This window comes from Terrapene carolina, unplaced genomic scaffold (genome assembly GCF_002925995.2).
Source record: "Terrapene carolina triunguis isolate 2854851 unplaced genomic scaffold, T_m_triunguis-2.0 Scaffold96, whole genome shotgun sequence".
NCBI classification, from domain to species: Eukaryota; Metazoa; Chordata; order Testudines; family Emydidae; genus Terrapene; species Terrapene triunguis.
Window position 1 is genome coordinate 36754825 of NW_020664447.1, and position 16749 is coordinate 36771573.

At 39.6% G+C, this 16749-nt stretch overlaps 1 protein-coding gene across 2 annotated transcripts in view; it reads left to right on the plus strand.

Annotated features, from left to right (window-relative positions):
• Nucleotides 1-16749, plus strand: part of PCNX1 (pecanex 1) — a 129691-nt gene that overhangs the window by 15929 nt on the left and 97013 nt on the right. For both annotated transcript variants that reach the window (XM_024218807.3, XM_024218806.3), the window contains exons 4-6: nucleotides 2834-2879; nucleotides 4356-4445; nucleotides 7480-9171. In XM_024218807.3, the coding sequence (XP_024074575.2) occupies nucleotides 2834-2879; nucleotides 4356-4445; nucleotides 7480-9171 (1828 nt within the window). The remainder of the gene's footprint in view (nucleotides 1-2833; nucleotides 2880-4355; nucleotides 4446-7479; nucleotides 9172-16749) is intronic.

Consider the following 16749-nt stretch of genomic DNA (forward strand, 5'->3'; position numbering starts at 1 on the left):
CTTCGGATCCGAAGAAGTGGGCTGTAGCCCACGAAAGCTTATGCTCTAATAAATTTGTTAGTCTCTAAGGTGCCACAAGTACTCCTGTTCTTTTTGCGGATACAGACTAACACGGCTGCTACTCTGAAACCTACTATCACTATGTATTTGACCTCTTTCCTTCTGTAGTGCTGAGTGGACCTCGACAAAAAAATTTCAGTGGATAGAAAGTTCACAGAAAAATGTGTTTTTTGGGACACTGAAACTATTTGCAGATTTGAGTTGCTGAATTTAATGAATAGTTTCAGCTGAAATTTTTTTTGGAAATCTGTTCCATTTTTACACTTTCAAAGGAACAGTTTTGGAAGTTTGTTTTGAAATGAAATGTTGATTCTAAATAACATCTTGTTTCATTTGACTTGAACCATCTTTGTTTTGGCTTTTTGTTTTTGTTAAAAAAACAAAACAAAACAAAACAAAAAAACCAAACCCTAAAAACACTTCCAGTTCAAAATTAACAGAATATTTTTCTGGATTTTTCATGTCAATCACCAAACTGGAAAAAAAACAGTTATTCACTCAGCTCTAGTGTTGAGTGAGGAAGCAGAACTTGTGTGCATGCTTGTATAGCTTTTTAATAGTACTAATGAGGTAAACTTCGACTCCACTGAATTGTTCAGAAAAGTGGATTATATACCCTCCTACAACTTTAATGTAAAGTGAAGACATAGTTCATAAAGAGAGCATTCTGAAATAAAATGTTAGTTTTAATGCTTGAAGGTAAAGAAATGTATCAGGCTTTCTTTAGACATTAAGCAAATCTTACTTTTTTAACTGGTAGTTGCAAATGTGATGCAAAGACAAAAGTATGTTTTGGCCTTGCGCAGTAAAACTTGTATCTTGAATGTATTTGTTTTCTTAAGTTATGTACTTAATGGGGATAATTTGAAGCAAAATATGTGAAGAAAGCTAAAAATTCTTAACATAATATTAAGAACACAAGCTCTAGCTATAAAACAGCTACTGCTCTGCAAGGTTTATCAAACTAATTCAAATCTGTTACAGATTTTTCCTAGGGTGAGATGTTTGTCTTTTTCTCCTGTCACCCCTTCACTGGAAATCAGCCATTTTAACTTTGTTCTTAAATCCTTTTCATAAAGGGAAAGGGCCTAATGTGGGGGGAGTGAGCGGGAGCAACAGCAAAAAGAGAGCCTGCTAATCTGCAGGCTAAGATAACTGCACCTAGTCAGAGCACAGTAGGAGGTATTCGTTGCTGCTGGTCTGTTTTTGAAGGCGTCTGTGGCAGTGGTGGTTGAGGAACTGGGCAAGTGGCTTGGGAGTGTAGCAGCAAAACCAACCCAAAGGATCAGCTCTGTGTTCAAAGGGTTTCATCACTCTTGCACTTCATGTATAAAAATTGAATAGCTTATGAATCTGTGTTCTTAATTTTTCCTACAGCTGCATAAATACATGCTATTGTTGCTGTACTGTCCAGGGCACAAAGCTAGAATTAATGTATATCCTCCATCTTTTTTTTTTTTTTAAATGCTTATATTGTAATCTTTCTAGGTGAGGGTTTCTGTTCTGTTTTGTACAGTGCCTAGCACAATGGGATCTTGGTCCATGATTTGATTTCTTAGCCGCTATAGTAATACTTTTCAGATTTATTATTAATTATATGCTGCAGAAGTAGTTGCCAGGAACAAAGCTGATCAAGTAAATCAGTTGTGTTATGATATTGGATATGCTTTTGGGATTTCAGCATAATTTATTAAGCTTTCATCTATACAATCAGTTGTAGCCATGCAGCTTGTTGGAGAGATTTATGCTTTAATAGTATAGCATGATCAGCAGTTGTCCAAAGCTGTCTTCTATAACTCGGACAATATCGACTCCCAGTATTGCATAGCTGGATCCTCATCGCCAGTATGTCTCTGCTTATTATTTTAAACAGGTTAAAGGAAGTAGTGACAAATATTTCAATATCCATTTTTTTTTCTTGAACCATTATAGGCTTCATCACTATAGGCATCTATAGTCTGACGCTTGTCAGCCTGGCAACAACGTTGTTGTGGTTTATTTCAATATTGGATAATTTAAAGGGAAGCTGTCAGGTTAAAATCTGCATATTTAAAAGACTGAAGTCTCTACTTCCAATGGGTATAAAGAAAAGACTGTAACTAAGGCCCTACTTGAATTGTGGGATGACTGTCAAGTAATTGTGGCTGAGTTGAAGACGAGAAATGGAAAATCATGGAAAAAATAATAATGGACCTTTATTAATTGCAGTAATTTGAAAAAGCCAGAGAAGACCTAATGTTTAAGAAAACGTTGCTGGAGCAATATAAACACTCAAGTATTGTTATGCATATATATATTTTTTTTGATAACCAGACACTTTGCTTCAGCTATTTTACTATCATTAATGCCTGGGGTTTACATCAGGAGCCCCAGCCCCTATCAGCTCATATAAATGGGGTCTACTGTATTAATTGAGAAAAAGTGTGTTGCAAACCTCAAAATATGCAAAATTGTGGACTGTGCAAAGTAAGCTAAAATTGCGATGGAAGCCTAATATTGTGGGATCCATAATATCGCAAATTAGGTAGAGCCTTAGTGTTAACTCTTGAATAATAAATTAGATGGCTTACCATTCACAGACAGTTGTGAAGACACAAAGGGCTGTTAGGTGCCCAACTTCTGGCACCTAACTCCCATTTGTGCCTTTGGAAATCTCCCTTACACGTATAAGTAAATAATGTACACATTGCAGCACTATGAAACAGCAGTTGCCATGTAACTCAGAAAAGGCTTACTCCTTTTTTTCCTCCTTTTTTATATGCCCTGTTTCCAGATTGGATCAGGATTATCTCGTCTTGGAACAACAGCAACCATCAAAGGTAAGATGCTGTCTATCCTTGATATTGCCTTGCAGCAGCATTTCAAGTCAGTGTCGATGTGATGTTTCCAAATCCTGTCCACCATCTTTACCTTTCAGCCTGCCATTGTTATAGGAGTAAGTGAGTACACTGCCTGATGACTTGAAAAAATTCTTAATTCTTTGAGCGTTGTGATTACAAGTGCAGAGAAACTTTTTAAAACTTCACTGGGAAAGGAAAGCATACAAACACATGTCTCACTTCCTGAAAGGTGCTTACTTGACTTTTTTCTCCTCTCCCTCACTCCCTATCCTTTCAAATACTCGTTTATTACTTACCCTGCAGCCATTAGTCCACCTGCTGCAATACTTTAACTTGATATTACTGGATGCTAAGCATCCAACAAATAAGGAGAGAAGTAGTATTGTTCAGAATAGCTATTTTAAAATGCATTTCAGTGGAAAAGATTATTTCTAACAGGCAAAATGGAAGGTGGCCTCCTTAAATGTGCAACTTTTTAATTTAAATAAGGAAATAAATGGTTTTCTTCCCTGCCCTGCTAGTCAATCTATGTACATTTTTATCCTCTTGATGGTTCTGTTCACCCTTCAACAGTGTTTAGCCACTAGTGTGGCTGTATTTGGGCAAAATTCTGATAGAGAAGCTGTGCACTGCTGTAAACTGTGTCTTCTACCAAAGCAGCTTAACATGGCTTCAAACTGGGGAATCTGCAGCAGTGTAATTCACAGTTTATACCAGTGTGTTGTGTCTGTGCTTTATTCCAGTGGCTAAAAACCGTAATGTAAACAAGGCTCAAGGAAAGTCATAGCATTTTGTTTCTGCTAGTCTTCATTAATCAGGAGGTTTCTTTCAAAAATAGGCAACAAAACACCTAACTGTTAAAAGCAAATAACTTACTGTCTGCAAAATACAGTCAAGTTAGCATGATTAACCTAGCTTACTGCATTACCTGGCAAACTCCTAAAATGCTCCATCTTCTATTAGAGAATTGACATGATTGCTATTTTGTGAATTTGCATTTCAAGCTTATTTTAAGGGATATTGTAAATTTACAATCCAGTAAATATTTTTTAAAAAGTAGCTTCGGGTACTTCACCTACCTCTGAGCAAAACTAAATTTTCAGCAGGCTTTCACTTTCCTATTTCTCTCTGTAAGAATATCCTTTTCCTTTCCCACTTGCTATATTGAAGACCCCACACAATCAAAAGGAGAACCTGCTTATACACAAAGTAAAACTAACTGATAAAGTAGACACTTTTCTCCAATTCCTTTCTATTACAGTAATCTTAAGTGACTTAATTATGGTAGTTAAAACATTTTCAAGCAAAGTGACTAAGCTGAGGTCTTAGTGCAGGTTTTGAATCTTGTTGTGTTTACCATCTCACTTGTAAGTGAAATATTTTAAAAATATGTGTACCCTCAATAGATTTAAAAGTTAATATTTTGAGCACTAATATGCTTTTTACAATATATAGGAGATACTGACACTGCGAAGACTTCTGATGATATCAGTTTAAGTCTTGGCCGGAGTTGTAGTCTTTGTAAAGATGGGAGTGAAGAACAAGGTGAGACTTCTGGTTTATTATGCTTTAATCTGGCATTATGGTCAGTGATTGCCATAAAACTTCTATATTGGTATGCACTTCATCGGGGCTATTCAGTCCTCCTAATGTCACTTTAATAAATGTTAGTTTAGAATAACTCAAAACCTCCTAGTTGGTCATACAAAAAAACCTAACACTTCAGTTAAATGTCAGGGTCTGTTACATGTAGGGTGACCAGATAGCAAGTGTGAAAAATCGGGATGGGGTTGGGGGGTAATAGGCACCTATACAAGACACAGCCCCAAATATGAGGACTGTCCCTATAAAATCGGGACATCTCGTCACCCTAGTTACATGAAGCTCATGCTGTGTCATTATTGATACTGCTGGACAGAATGTGGATAACTCATTTATTTTTTAGGTGGAACCAAAAAGATGGTGTCTTGGAGTTTCTCCTTTTCTTAATCAATTACAGTAAGCCCTTTGGGTATACAGTGTGCATCCTCTGAAGTTCACCCTTTGGATGCATGCTCAATTGTCTGGCATCGTCCAAAGGGTATTGGATGTATGCTGTATGTTCTGAAAAGGCATGACACTGGTTTAGTTAGGTACAACTTACTAAAGGTTAGTAAGATTTTTGGAGTGGGTTTTTGTATTTGAGGGCATATTTACAGCAAACTGCTTGCAGGATCAGAAACTGCATGTTGCAGCAGTGTGTGTGAGAACTATTACTGTGATGCCTTGAAATGTATGATCATGCATCCTTTCATTGCATGTTAACTTACATTCTATGGTTGTCAGTAGTTTTATTTTTAAACCTGTTTTCATGGGTTTATAACTCTATGAAAAAATCTTGTTAGATGTGAAGCTTAGTATAAACTTGCAGCCTAGAGAATTTGTTCATGGTGACTTCTCTTAGTCATATTTCAGAGGAGTAGCGCACCTAAGTAATGCCTAAGTATAAATTGCACCATCTTACCCAGTAGGCAGAGGTGAAAGTAAGCAGGTACGGTCCGGTACAGTGTACTGGCAAGAGCTGGTATGCCGTGCTGGACTGGACTGGCTTCCCTGGCGGGGATTTAAAGGGCCCAGGGCTCCAGCCGCTGTGGGGAGCCCCGGGCCCTTTAAATCACCACCGGAGCTCCGGCAGCCAGGCTCACGCAGGGATTTAAAGGGCCCGGAACTCCAGCCGTTGCCGGGAGCCCCTGGCCTTTTAAGCGCTGCCGGAGCTCCAGCAGCGGGGCTCGGGCAGCGCTTTCAAGGGCCCAGGCTCCCTGCAGCGGCCGGAGCTCCGGGCCCTTTAAATCCACCCCCCTCCCCGGCCCTGCTGCCACTACCCCAGCAGCGGCAGGGCTCCAGCGGCACTTTAAAGGGCCCAGGGCTCCCCACAGCGGCTGGAGCCCTGGGCCCTTTAAATCCCCGCCTGAGTCCGGCTGCCGGAGCCCCGGAGGGGATTTAAAGGGCCTGGGGCTCCCCGAAGTGACAGGAGCAACAGGCCTTTTAAATCCCCGCTGGAGCCCTGCCGCCCCAGGGTAGCAGTGGCAGGGCTCCCACGGTGATTTAAAGGGCCCGGAGCTCCGCGGTGGCCAGAGCCCTGGGCCCTTTCATTCACCCCTGAGCCCCAGGGCTCCCAGCCGCCTCTGCAGCTGGTAGCTCCAGGGTGATTTAAAGGCCCTGGGGTTCCCTTTAAATAATGAAAGGCCCCACCTCTTCCAGTTGAGACCATGCCCCTGCTCCGGACTCCGGCGTACCGGTAAGTCCTTTAAGTTACTTTCACCCCTGCCAGTAGGTAGGTTCCCTGTGTATTCAGAGTCACGACTGTTTGCCTCACTGACAAGTAAGTTTCAGGCTTTCTACTCCAGCTCTGCAGTGCTAGCTGAGAGTTATCTGGATTCTGCTCCTTCTTGTGCATAGGCAGCGCTACTATGTATTAAGTTCCAAGTATTAAGTATGTATTTAGTTACACTTGTATGAACCCACTGTAAACAATGAGGGCTGGTAACTGTGTTGGCCTAATTTGGCCTCCAAGTCTTCTATATTGGTGGTAATGCACAAGAAGGAAAAGAGCTTCACTCTTGATGCTTTCTGCAAGGCAGACAGAAGGAAAAAATCTTTCTGTAAATATAATATAAATAATTGTAATTTTAGTGCATGTGATACTACAGTTGTTGAGACACATGACACCTCATGATGCTCTTTGTACAGCACCATTTTCCAGAGTAGAGCTGCAGTTCAATTTTGAATGAGTAGTAGCTACTTATTTACCTAAATCTGGGATTCAACATTGCAGTTTAGAAGAATTCTAATAACTTCCCCTTCAGGTGGAGTGTGATCAAGCTGTTCACTGCCAGTGCATACAGATTTGTTAATATGAGCATTTTATAGTCTATGGTAGAAAACTAATGCACTCAATGGGTTTTTCTGTATGCCTTTTGGATCTACTTTAGTCACTTCAGTCAAGGGGTCTTACTGCTCTGATCACTTTTTTAAATTTCTGTAAGATTGTGAATGTAGTCACATTTACTGTATTTTCCTACAAAGGAGCAGATCTGATCCTTTTTTTTTTTAAAAAAGGAACTTAATGCACATACTGTATCAAAGAACATTAAGTCTGTGACACAGATCACTAAAGGAGAGGAATCGCTTTTTTGACCTTCAATAATAAGGTGTGATGGTACATAATGTTTAATAATTCTATTCTGTCCAAGTATTGAAGATGTATAACTCTCAATACAGATGATGTACAACTGTGCTCTGTCTTGACACAGTCCTATCTTACTCTTAGTGTTTGGTAATGTAGCCCATGTTTAACTCTCACATGAGTGCTGCAGCGATATTAGTATTTTTGCTGCCATTGTCTACTAACTTAATGCTCAACAGGTCTCCCAGAACCTGAAATGCTGCAGTCTAGCTAACTGGACCTGTAGAACTTATTTATTACTGTCATAGCAAGTAACTAACTTTTCACTGAACTGTTTCTTTTGTAACCTAGTAGTAGAAAAGCAAAGTTGTATGTCTTGCTGACTTTAATATTTTCAAATGTACACTTACACAGATTTGGCAGCTGATCAAAAGATTCTTCATCTGGTCTCCAATGACTCCTTTGTCTCCATCCAGCCTTCGTTATCTTCTGGCCAGGATTTGCCAAGGGACAACAGTGATAAAGTGTGCCTCCCTAACAACCACCATGTGGATCAGTCTCTATCTAGTGCATGTGACACTGAAGTGGCTTCTCTTGTACCTTTGCATTCCCACTCCTATAGAAAAGATCACAGACCACGAGGTGTGCCAAGGACCTCTAGCTCTGCTGTTGCTTTTCCAGATGCTTCTCTAAATGACTTCCCTCTCTATCAACAAAGACGAGGACTAGATCCAGTCAGTGAGTTGGAAGCTTCCAAACCCCATTGTGGATCCAAAGAATCCTTAGCTGAGAACTCTTGTATTTCAGGAGTCTTTCAGTTAGATGAGATCCTGAAAAGTAGCAGCCCCCAGCAGCTGGCCAAGAGTGGGAAGAGCAAATCTTTGAAAGCAGAAAAAAGCGTGGACAGTCTGAGAAGCCTGAGTGGTAGGAGTAGTGGTTCAACAGAAAGCTATTGCAGTGGAATTGATCGTGACACTAACAGTACCATCAGTAGCTACAAAAGTGAGCAGACCAGTTCAACTCATGTAGAAAATGTGTTGTCAGAGCTTGAGGAGTCTCCTAGAGAAGAGAGAGAGAACAGCAAGAAAAAGGACTGCTGTACTGACTCAGAGGATGACAGTAGCTCTGCTACGGATAAAAGGTCTAGTAGTGAAAGAACTGCTGTAAAAATGAGCACTAATAGTGGTGTTCAAGAAACAAAGGATTCTAACACATCCGATGAGATACACAGTCAAAGGGGTCTTAGTGCCTCTGCTTCAGAAGAAGCCAATAAGAACCCACATGCCAATGAACTGACTACACAAGTAGACAGGCCACCTGGGAAGGCTGCTGAAACAAGAGATGATCAGAGTGAGAAATTGGCTGCCTTAGTTGATTCAAGAACTTGTAAAGAAACAGGTGGTAAACAAAAGGAAGGAGATGTACGACCTAAATCATCTAGCTTAATCCATCGAACAGCCTCTGTTCATAAATCGAGCAGGAGACGGACAGGAAAAAAGCGGGCTAGTAGTTTTGACTCAAGTCGGCATAGGGAATACATTTCCTTTCGAGGCGTGTCTGGAACCAAACCCCAAAGTGCTGTGTTTTGTCATGACGAGGACTCCAGTGATCAGAGTGACTTGAGCAGGACCTCAAGCATGCAGTCAGCCCACCAGTTCAGCAGTGATAGTTCTTCCAGCACCACTTCCCATTCATGCCAGTCTCCTGAGGGCAAGTACAATGCTCTAAAGACCAAATACATTAAAGAAAGAGGAGGCGCAGACTCAAACACCTACAAAGCCCATTTAGGCTCTGAGGGAATTAACAAAAAACGTTCAACACGTCGAACTTCTAGTACTAACAGTGTGAAGAGTCGTGCCAGAGTATTAAGTCTGGACAGTGGTACTGTAGCCTGTTTAAATAACCCAAATAGCTTAATGGCACCAGGTAACATAAAACAATTAACCACTTCAAAATCAGATTTGGAGGCCAAAGAGGGAGAGGTGCTAGATGAGCTATCTCTATTGGGAAGGGCTTCACATTTAGAGTCAATCACTCGTTCTAGGAATAGTTTACCAAGCCAGGCTATGTTTCCTGAAGGGGAAGAGCAAGAATCAGCAAGTGGAGGTAAGTAACAAAGCTACCAGAGGTAACATTACCACATGTTGCTAATAAATTTGGTATCCATGATTACTTGCTCTTTGACTTACAACATAAACTATGCTTCAATTCTTCATCCTGTTCTGGTTTTAGTTTTACTAGAGACAAAAGAAAAGCTTCCCCATGGAAGTTCTGTGTTTTAGAGGACACAAAGCTTTTGGGACTGTGTGTAAGGGCATGTAATGAAACATTATAGAATCCATTGTTGATATTCTTTGTTGTTGGTTTTTTTTTTTTTTTTTTACCAGAACTGTCTCTTTGGGTTACATCATTGTAACTGAGGTTAGACCTGCTTCACTATTGCTCTCAAAACAAATTAAAAGAACCCTACATTAATTTATAAAGCTTTTTTTAAGCCTGTGTGCTACTTGAAATTGTAAGAATAACCCTTCTTCTGTGCCTGTTAATTGGAATTGTCTAGCATGGCTTGGCACTACACTTAAAAAAAAAAAAAAAAAAAAAAAAAAAAAAATCTACCCTTATGTCTTGAATTGCTTTTTCTCATGACAGTTTAGTTACTTCACTAAATCTTTATAGGAATTTGATTTTTTGCATTAACCTTGCCATTGTTACCAAGGTGGTTGAGCAAAGTCATTTGCATCAGGATTAGCTTTTTTTCTCATTATTATGAGCCAACCCAATCCTTCCAGTGACAATGAGGGGAATGTAGCTTCCTGTTGCTGTTTAAAATTGCTTGGATTACTGATGGAACATGAGACGTAAACTTGATTTATTGGTTGCAGGCAAAATGAGCATGCGGATGTACTATTCTATTTTTTCATACTGAGGATTTCATCAGTATCTATCAATCAATCATCTCTGTTTCAGCTTCTGAGCTTTCATGAGTCATTTTGCCAAACTGGCTATCTTAGACCAGAAGGTTGTCACTGCGTTGTGGACATTGAATGGACCAGAAATAAGAATTTTCAGGACCTCTGTATAGTTACTGATTATTTCAGTCTGACTCCTAGTTTCCTTTAAATTTGGATTTCATCGCTGATATCTGGATCCTGTTAATGAAAGTCATCAAAACTATAAAACCTCAAGTGTGTAGGTAGATGCAGCCTGTATAAACATTTGTAATTAAGTTGTAAGAAATTGTAATTAAGTTACTTTTATTAGAGCAAGTATTAAGTTTGCTTAAATCATAAAAGGTAGTGAATATTTCATCTTGTAAGATGAAATTTGTTTAAAGTCCATCTGGAAGACTAAACACAACTTATACTATCCCTTTACTGCCCTTAGTTTAGAAGAGAGCGTTATAACTTAAAGTACATTTAATTTCTGAAAAATTATTGTGAAACTGGCATTAGGGTTCTGTCAGTGATTCTTGATCAAATTTCATTTGGTTTGTAATATATGGTCCTGTTTAGTTGCCTTTAGTGTGAAATCTGCAAGTCAAATTGGGTTCTTTCTAGCTTGTCTATCGTTAGTAATGCTACGATTTAGTCATGAGTATTTTTATTAAAAGTCATGGACACATCACGGGCAATAAATGAAAATTCACAGCCCCATGACGTGTCCATGACTTGTACTATAAATACCTCTGACTAAATCTTATCTGGGGGGCCCCCAGGGAGGGTCTGCTGCTCTAGGGGGTGCAGGGGCTGCAACACTGGTGGAGGGGGTGCTGAGCAGCAGTTGCTCCGGCTGCCTCTGGGAGTGCTGCTGGGGGCCGCTGAGCTGTGGCTGCTTCCGCTGTCCCCGGGACCACTGCTCAAGTGGTCCCCAGGGCCGGCTGGCCTCTTCAGAAGTCATGGAGGTTGCGGAAAGTCACGGAATCCGTGGCTTTCCACAACCTCCATGACAAACACAGAGCCCTAATCATCAGTAATGAGTTCTGGAACTTAACAAATCACTTAATGAAGCAATCTGAGTCAGGAAAGAATCCAGCTTGTTCTTTCAGAAATAACTCTTCAAGGTTAACACTGTTAGAACATAGTGAAAACACCTTCATCACCAAAGTGGTAAGCAGTTTTGATTTTAATACCTCCTGGGAACAGATCTGATTAATAAAAGGGCCTGATTATGTATTCACTGTTCTGACCATAACTGCACTCTTCTTAGTTTAAATTCACTTAGTTTTTTATTAGACTAAAGTAGTTTGACTGTAGTAAGTTTTTGTTTGAATGGTTTCTAACGTGCAAACAAGGATGGATACAATACACTATCTCTAGAGACGACTGATCTTAATTTTTGTGTGAACTCTAATCACCTTTAGTTTGTGGAAGAGTTGGTGCATTGATAGTAGAAATATGCTGCCAACTTGCAGGCCCTTTATGAAGACAATGCCTACCAAACCAAAAGGGATTGACCCTTGGTACTTAGCTGCAGTGAGCTGTACAGTATAAGATTTTGTTTAACATGGGAAGTCCTTCCATTTGCAGTTCCTTCCAAAATGTCTGTTTTCTGGCATAGATCCCTAATGCTCTGAATAGGCTGCTTGGATGAACAAGAAGAATATTTGGGAGAAAGTGATCAAATTTGTACAGTATTTGCTCTAGTTATGGAGAGCTACCTAGTACACCTGAACTCAGTTCAGGGCTGGTGGGTTAAGAGGACATCTGGAGAGGAGTGTGAAGGGCATATTTCGGTGGGCTAAAACATCCTTGTCTCAAGCTGTTGGAAGGAAATGCTAGCTTCTGTACCTTGCAGTTTGTCTCAGGTTTTTATTTCTCCATTGATTTCATAAGATGGGACAAGCTTCATGTCCAGCTGCCTAATAAGCATCTACTGCTTTCTCCTTGACTTCCATTATTCTTTGTGTGTGTGTGTGTGTGTGTGTGTGTGTGTGTGTGTGTGTGTTTTCCTCCACCCCATATCACTCACAGTAACTGCATCTCAAGGAATATTTTAATGGATTCTTACGGCTAGATCATCTAGTCTGACCCTCTATAACTCAACCCAAGGAACCTCATCCAATAACTTCTGCATCAAGCCCTTACGTTGTTTGAACTATAGCATTTCTTTTAGAATGACATCTTTATTCAAAGACTTCAAGTGATGGAGGATCCATCACATCCCTAGATGGGTTGCTCCAATGGCTAATTACTTTAACTGTTTAAAATTTGCACCTTTATTTCTAATCTGAATTTGTCTAGCTTCAGCTTCCAACCTTTGGCTCTGGTTATGTCTCTTTTTTTCATACTAGATTAAAGAACTGTTTTAGCAGAAGTCTCTTCCCCATGTAGGTACTTGTAGACTGATAGTCTCCTCTTAACCTTTCTTTCTAACTAGACTGCTCCTCTTGAGTCACTCATTATAAGGTATGTATTCTAGTCCTCAGATCATTCTTTTAGCTCTTTTCTGAATCCTTGCAGATTTCCCCAGATTCTTTTAGAAGTGTGGACTCCAGAATTGGCCATACCATTTCAGTAATGGTCTCACTAGTAACCATATACTAGTAACAAAGGTAATACACCACCTGTTTATCCTCTTAGTTCTGGCATTGTACTAGAGGCTGATATTCAGTTGGTTATGTACTGTGACCCCCAGAGTCCTTTTCAGAGTTACTGCTTTCCAGGACAGTCTACCATCTTGTAAGTGTGACTTACATTCTTTTTATTCCTAGATGTGTGAACTTGATTTGGCTGTATTAAAAGCCCACCGTATGAAGTGGTCCAGTTTTGTCTGTATAACTGACATGTCCCATCATTACTGGACACTCCTCCACTTTAAGTGATCTGCAGGTTTTACTAGACATGATTTTATATTTCTTCTAGATCACTGATTGCTACTGAATAGCATTTGCGCTGAGAACAGATACTTGTGGGACCCCAATAGAAACACTTCATTTGTTGAAGATTCCCCACTTACAGTTACTTTTTGTGATCTTTCATTAATTTGCAACATTGACTTTGTATAATACTAATTTTTTTTATCAGAAAGTCATGAAGGACTAATTCTAATGCCTTACAGAAATCTAATTATATTAACACAGATATTTCTCAATCTGATTTGTGATCTCCTAAAAAAAAAAATCGTTTGTTTTAGATCTGTTTTCCATAAAAACATTAATTATGCTACCATCTTCTAATTCTTTACTGATGTAGATCCCATATCAGCCTTTACATGATTTTGTCCATGTTCATTGTTAGGGTACTGGCTTCTAGTTACCAAGATCATCCTATTAACTCTCTAATATTACCTTTTTTCAGTCTTCTGGTACTTCCCCAGTGTTCCAAAAATTTCTAAAAATCAACATTAGTAGTTGAGAGAGTTCAAACAGCTCCTCAGCCACTTCTTTTAATAATCTTGGGTATGAGTTATCAGTCTTGCAGATTTAAAAATGTTTAATAGTGCTGTTTATTCCATCAGTAACTAGGGAGGATGTTAAAGTATTTCATTAGCACTATGAGATATGAATAAATCATCCTGCTTTTTGGAATGCAGAACAGAAATATTTAATTCTTCTGCTTCATCACTAATAACTTCAAAATCCATGTCTTGCATCAAACCTATTCAATTGCTAGGATTTTGTTTGTTCCTGACATAGTTAAAGAATTCCTCCTTACTATGCTTAATCCTACTGGCCATTTAATTTTTTTAGTGATAACCTTTAGCTTCCCTTATCAATTGTCTACAGTGTCTCTGTTGCTTCACTTGCTGTGTATTGATTTTTTTTAAATTGATGCCTTCATTTCCCCATGGATTTAATGAAGGAAGTTTTCTTTCATTTTTTTGAATGTAATAGAGCATGTTTAAACAATTCCAGGTTATTTACAATTTTATGTTTAAATATGTCCTCCCATTTGCATTTGCTCATGTTTTAAGCTTTGGAAACCTACACTTTTTTTTAAAAGCACCGAATATATATTTCTATTTGACCTAGCAAATGAAATTAGTTTGATTTCTTGAACCTAGGCTGCTATCTATTTAATTTGGTTTTTTAATCTCTTTCCATCGTAATATGGTCTAGTATAGAATTGCAATCCGCTTGAAGTAATTTTGTTTTTTAAAAAGCTTTCATGTATAAATCTTAGGAACTCCAATGTTTTTATGCGTGATAACATGAGACCTCTAGCGTATGTCCCTTAGATTGAAATAGGGTGGATTGATCTTAATCAGGTACCTAAATTCACCAATGTTAATCTTGATTTAAATCAACAGGAAGGAAACCTTGATTTGAATAATTTAAAAAGTAATCTTGCTTTGCATTTGGGCTTTTTAGTTGCCTTCCTAAAGGGTTGATTCTCAGTGGTTGGTATAAACCAGGGGTCGGCAACCTTTCAGAAGTGGTGTGCTGAGTCTTCATTTATTCACGCTAATTTAAGGTTTCACATGCCAGTAATACATTTTAACGTTTTTACAAGGTCTCTTTCTATAAGTCTTTAATATATAACTAAACTATTGTTGTATGTAAAGTAAATAAGGTTTTTAAAATGTTTAAGAAGCTTCATTTAAAATTAAATTAAAATGCAGAGCCCCCGGACCGGTGGCCAGGACCCGGGCAGTGTGAGTAGCATTGAAAATCAGCTCGCGTGCTGCCTTCGGCACACGTGCCATAGGTTGCCTACCCCTGGTACAAACATTACAACATGGTTATTTGCAAACAGATTTAGCTTTTAACTAAATTTGCACTGCTTTTTGCTAGAATGGAAGGTACACTGTATCTATATACATTTGTTTAAGCAGTTGTCTTAACATATACTTCAGATGCTTGATTTTTACATTTTGGTTAGAAAATGGTGACTGACACATTTCTTGACTTTTACTTTTGATTTATGTCCAGCTGCATTTGTCTGGAAAAACTCAAAAATACACAGCAATAGCATTTTAAAAACTTGTTTTTCATTAGTGAAATAAAACTACCTTAAATACGCTGGATACATAAGAAAAATTTAGCAAAACATGGTTTGCATTGAAAACTGATTTATTAAACAAAGGCAATATTAAATAGTTAGTGAATTGATGGCTTGCTTCTGGTCACTATGGGCCAGATTTCAAAGGTAGGTAGGTGCCTAGAGCAGGGATGGGCAAACTATGGGCCGTGGGATGTGGAGTTTGGGATGCAGGAGGGTACTCCGGGCTGGGACTGAGGGGTTCGGAGGGCGGGAGGAGGATCGGGGCTGGGGTAGGGGGAGAGGCTCGGGATGCAGGCTTACCTCCCAGAAGCAGTGGCATGTCCCCCCTCGGGCATAAGGGCAGGCAGGGGGCTCCGCTCCACATGTTGCCCCACCCCAAGTGCTGCCCTGCAGCTCCTATTGGCTGGGAACCAAGGCCAGTGGGGGCTGCAGGGGCGGCGCCTGTGGATGGGGCAGTGTGCAGTAGGGCTGCCTGGCTGTAGGAGCCGGAGGGGGGACATGCTGCTGCTTCTGGGAACAGCTTTAGGTAAGCCTGCACCCCGAGCCTCTCCCCCGCCCCAGCCCTGATCCCCCTCCCGCCCTCTGAACCCCTCAGGCCATACCCACATGTGGCCCTCAGACCACAAAGTTTGCCCACCCCTGGCCTAGAGGGATTTTCAAAAGCAATTTGAAATCAATGGGAGCTGAGCGCATAATCAAAGTGCTTTTGAAAATCCCTCTAGGCACCTGTCTACCTTTGAAAATCTGGCCAACAGTGACCAGAAACAATCTGAAGTGCTTTTGAAAATCTCTCTCCATCTAAATACCTTTGACAATCTGGCTCCTTTTCTTTAACTTTATTAGAATTAGATCTCATCCCCTTCCAAATGGTTTTTATTCATATATTTGACAGGGAAGATAAGCTTTCCTGCTTTCATTCCATATTGGTTTCTCAATTTTGAATGAAATAGTCCAAGTGAAGAAAATAGTCTCTCTGCTCCTACTAACTAAACTGAAACCAACAGTAAGGCAAACCTTTCTGCACAACAGAAACTGTAAGTACTCGCACCTGGAAAAAGAAAATGCAGTACTAGCATTTGCTAAACTGTAAAGACTGAACACAATATCGATAATGTAGTACATAAAATTGTATTTATAATGCTTGTGTTGACCTCAGAAACATGTCTCCCATCCCAATTCTTTGTGTAACTAAAAAAAGCAGATCCATGGGCTTATCAGGACTCGTTGCATCATGTTTTTATCTATTTAAATGTTAAGAGATAACCTATGTCAAGGCCTAAACTACTTATAATTGCAATTTAAATTTGCAACAGGTTTCATTTTAAAGAGAAAAATGTGTGTAGTTTAAGAACTCCTTTTTAAATCTAATTTTATCCTCCCTGAATTGAAATCCCTCTTGGTAATGCAGGTTTTTTTCCCTACACAATATAGAGGGTGTTTAAGGAGCTGCTCATCCTATTCCCTTGTCTAATTTGTTGGTCTATAGTAAATCCCCACCATTACCCTGTTTTTGTCCGCTGCAACTAGAATCCTATCTCTAATATGGGTAACCCAAGTCTTTCAGGCTGATTGAGTCAAATATACGTGCCTGTTTTGCTGTCTGTAATCATTAGGCAACATTCCCCTCTTACGCCAATAACAGAATTCATGATTCCCAATGTTCCTCTGCAGCGTAACCAATAATTTTGTAACATACTGGTACTGTGTCACTTCTCCCATACCTCACTTCAATGTCTTGTCC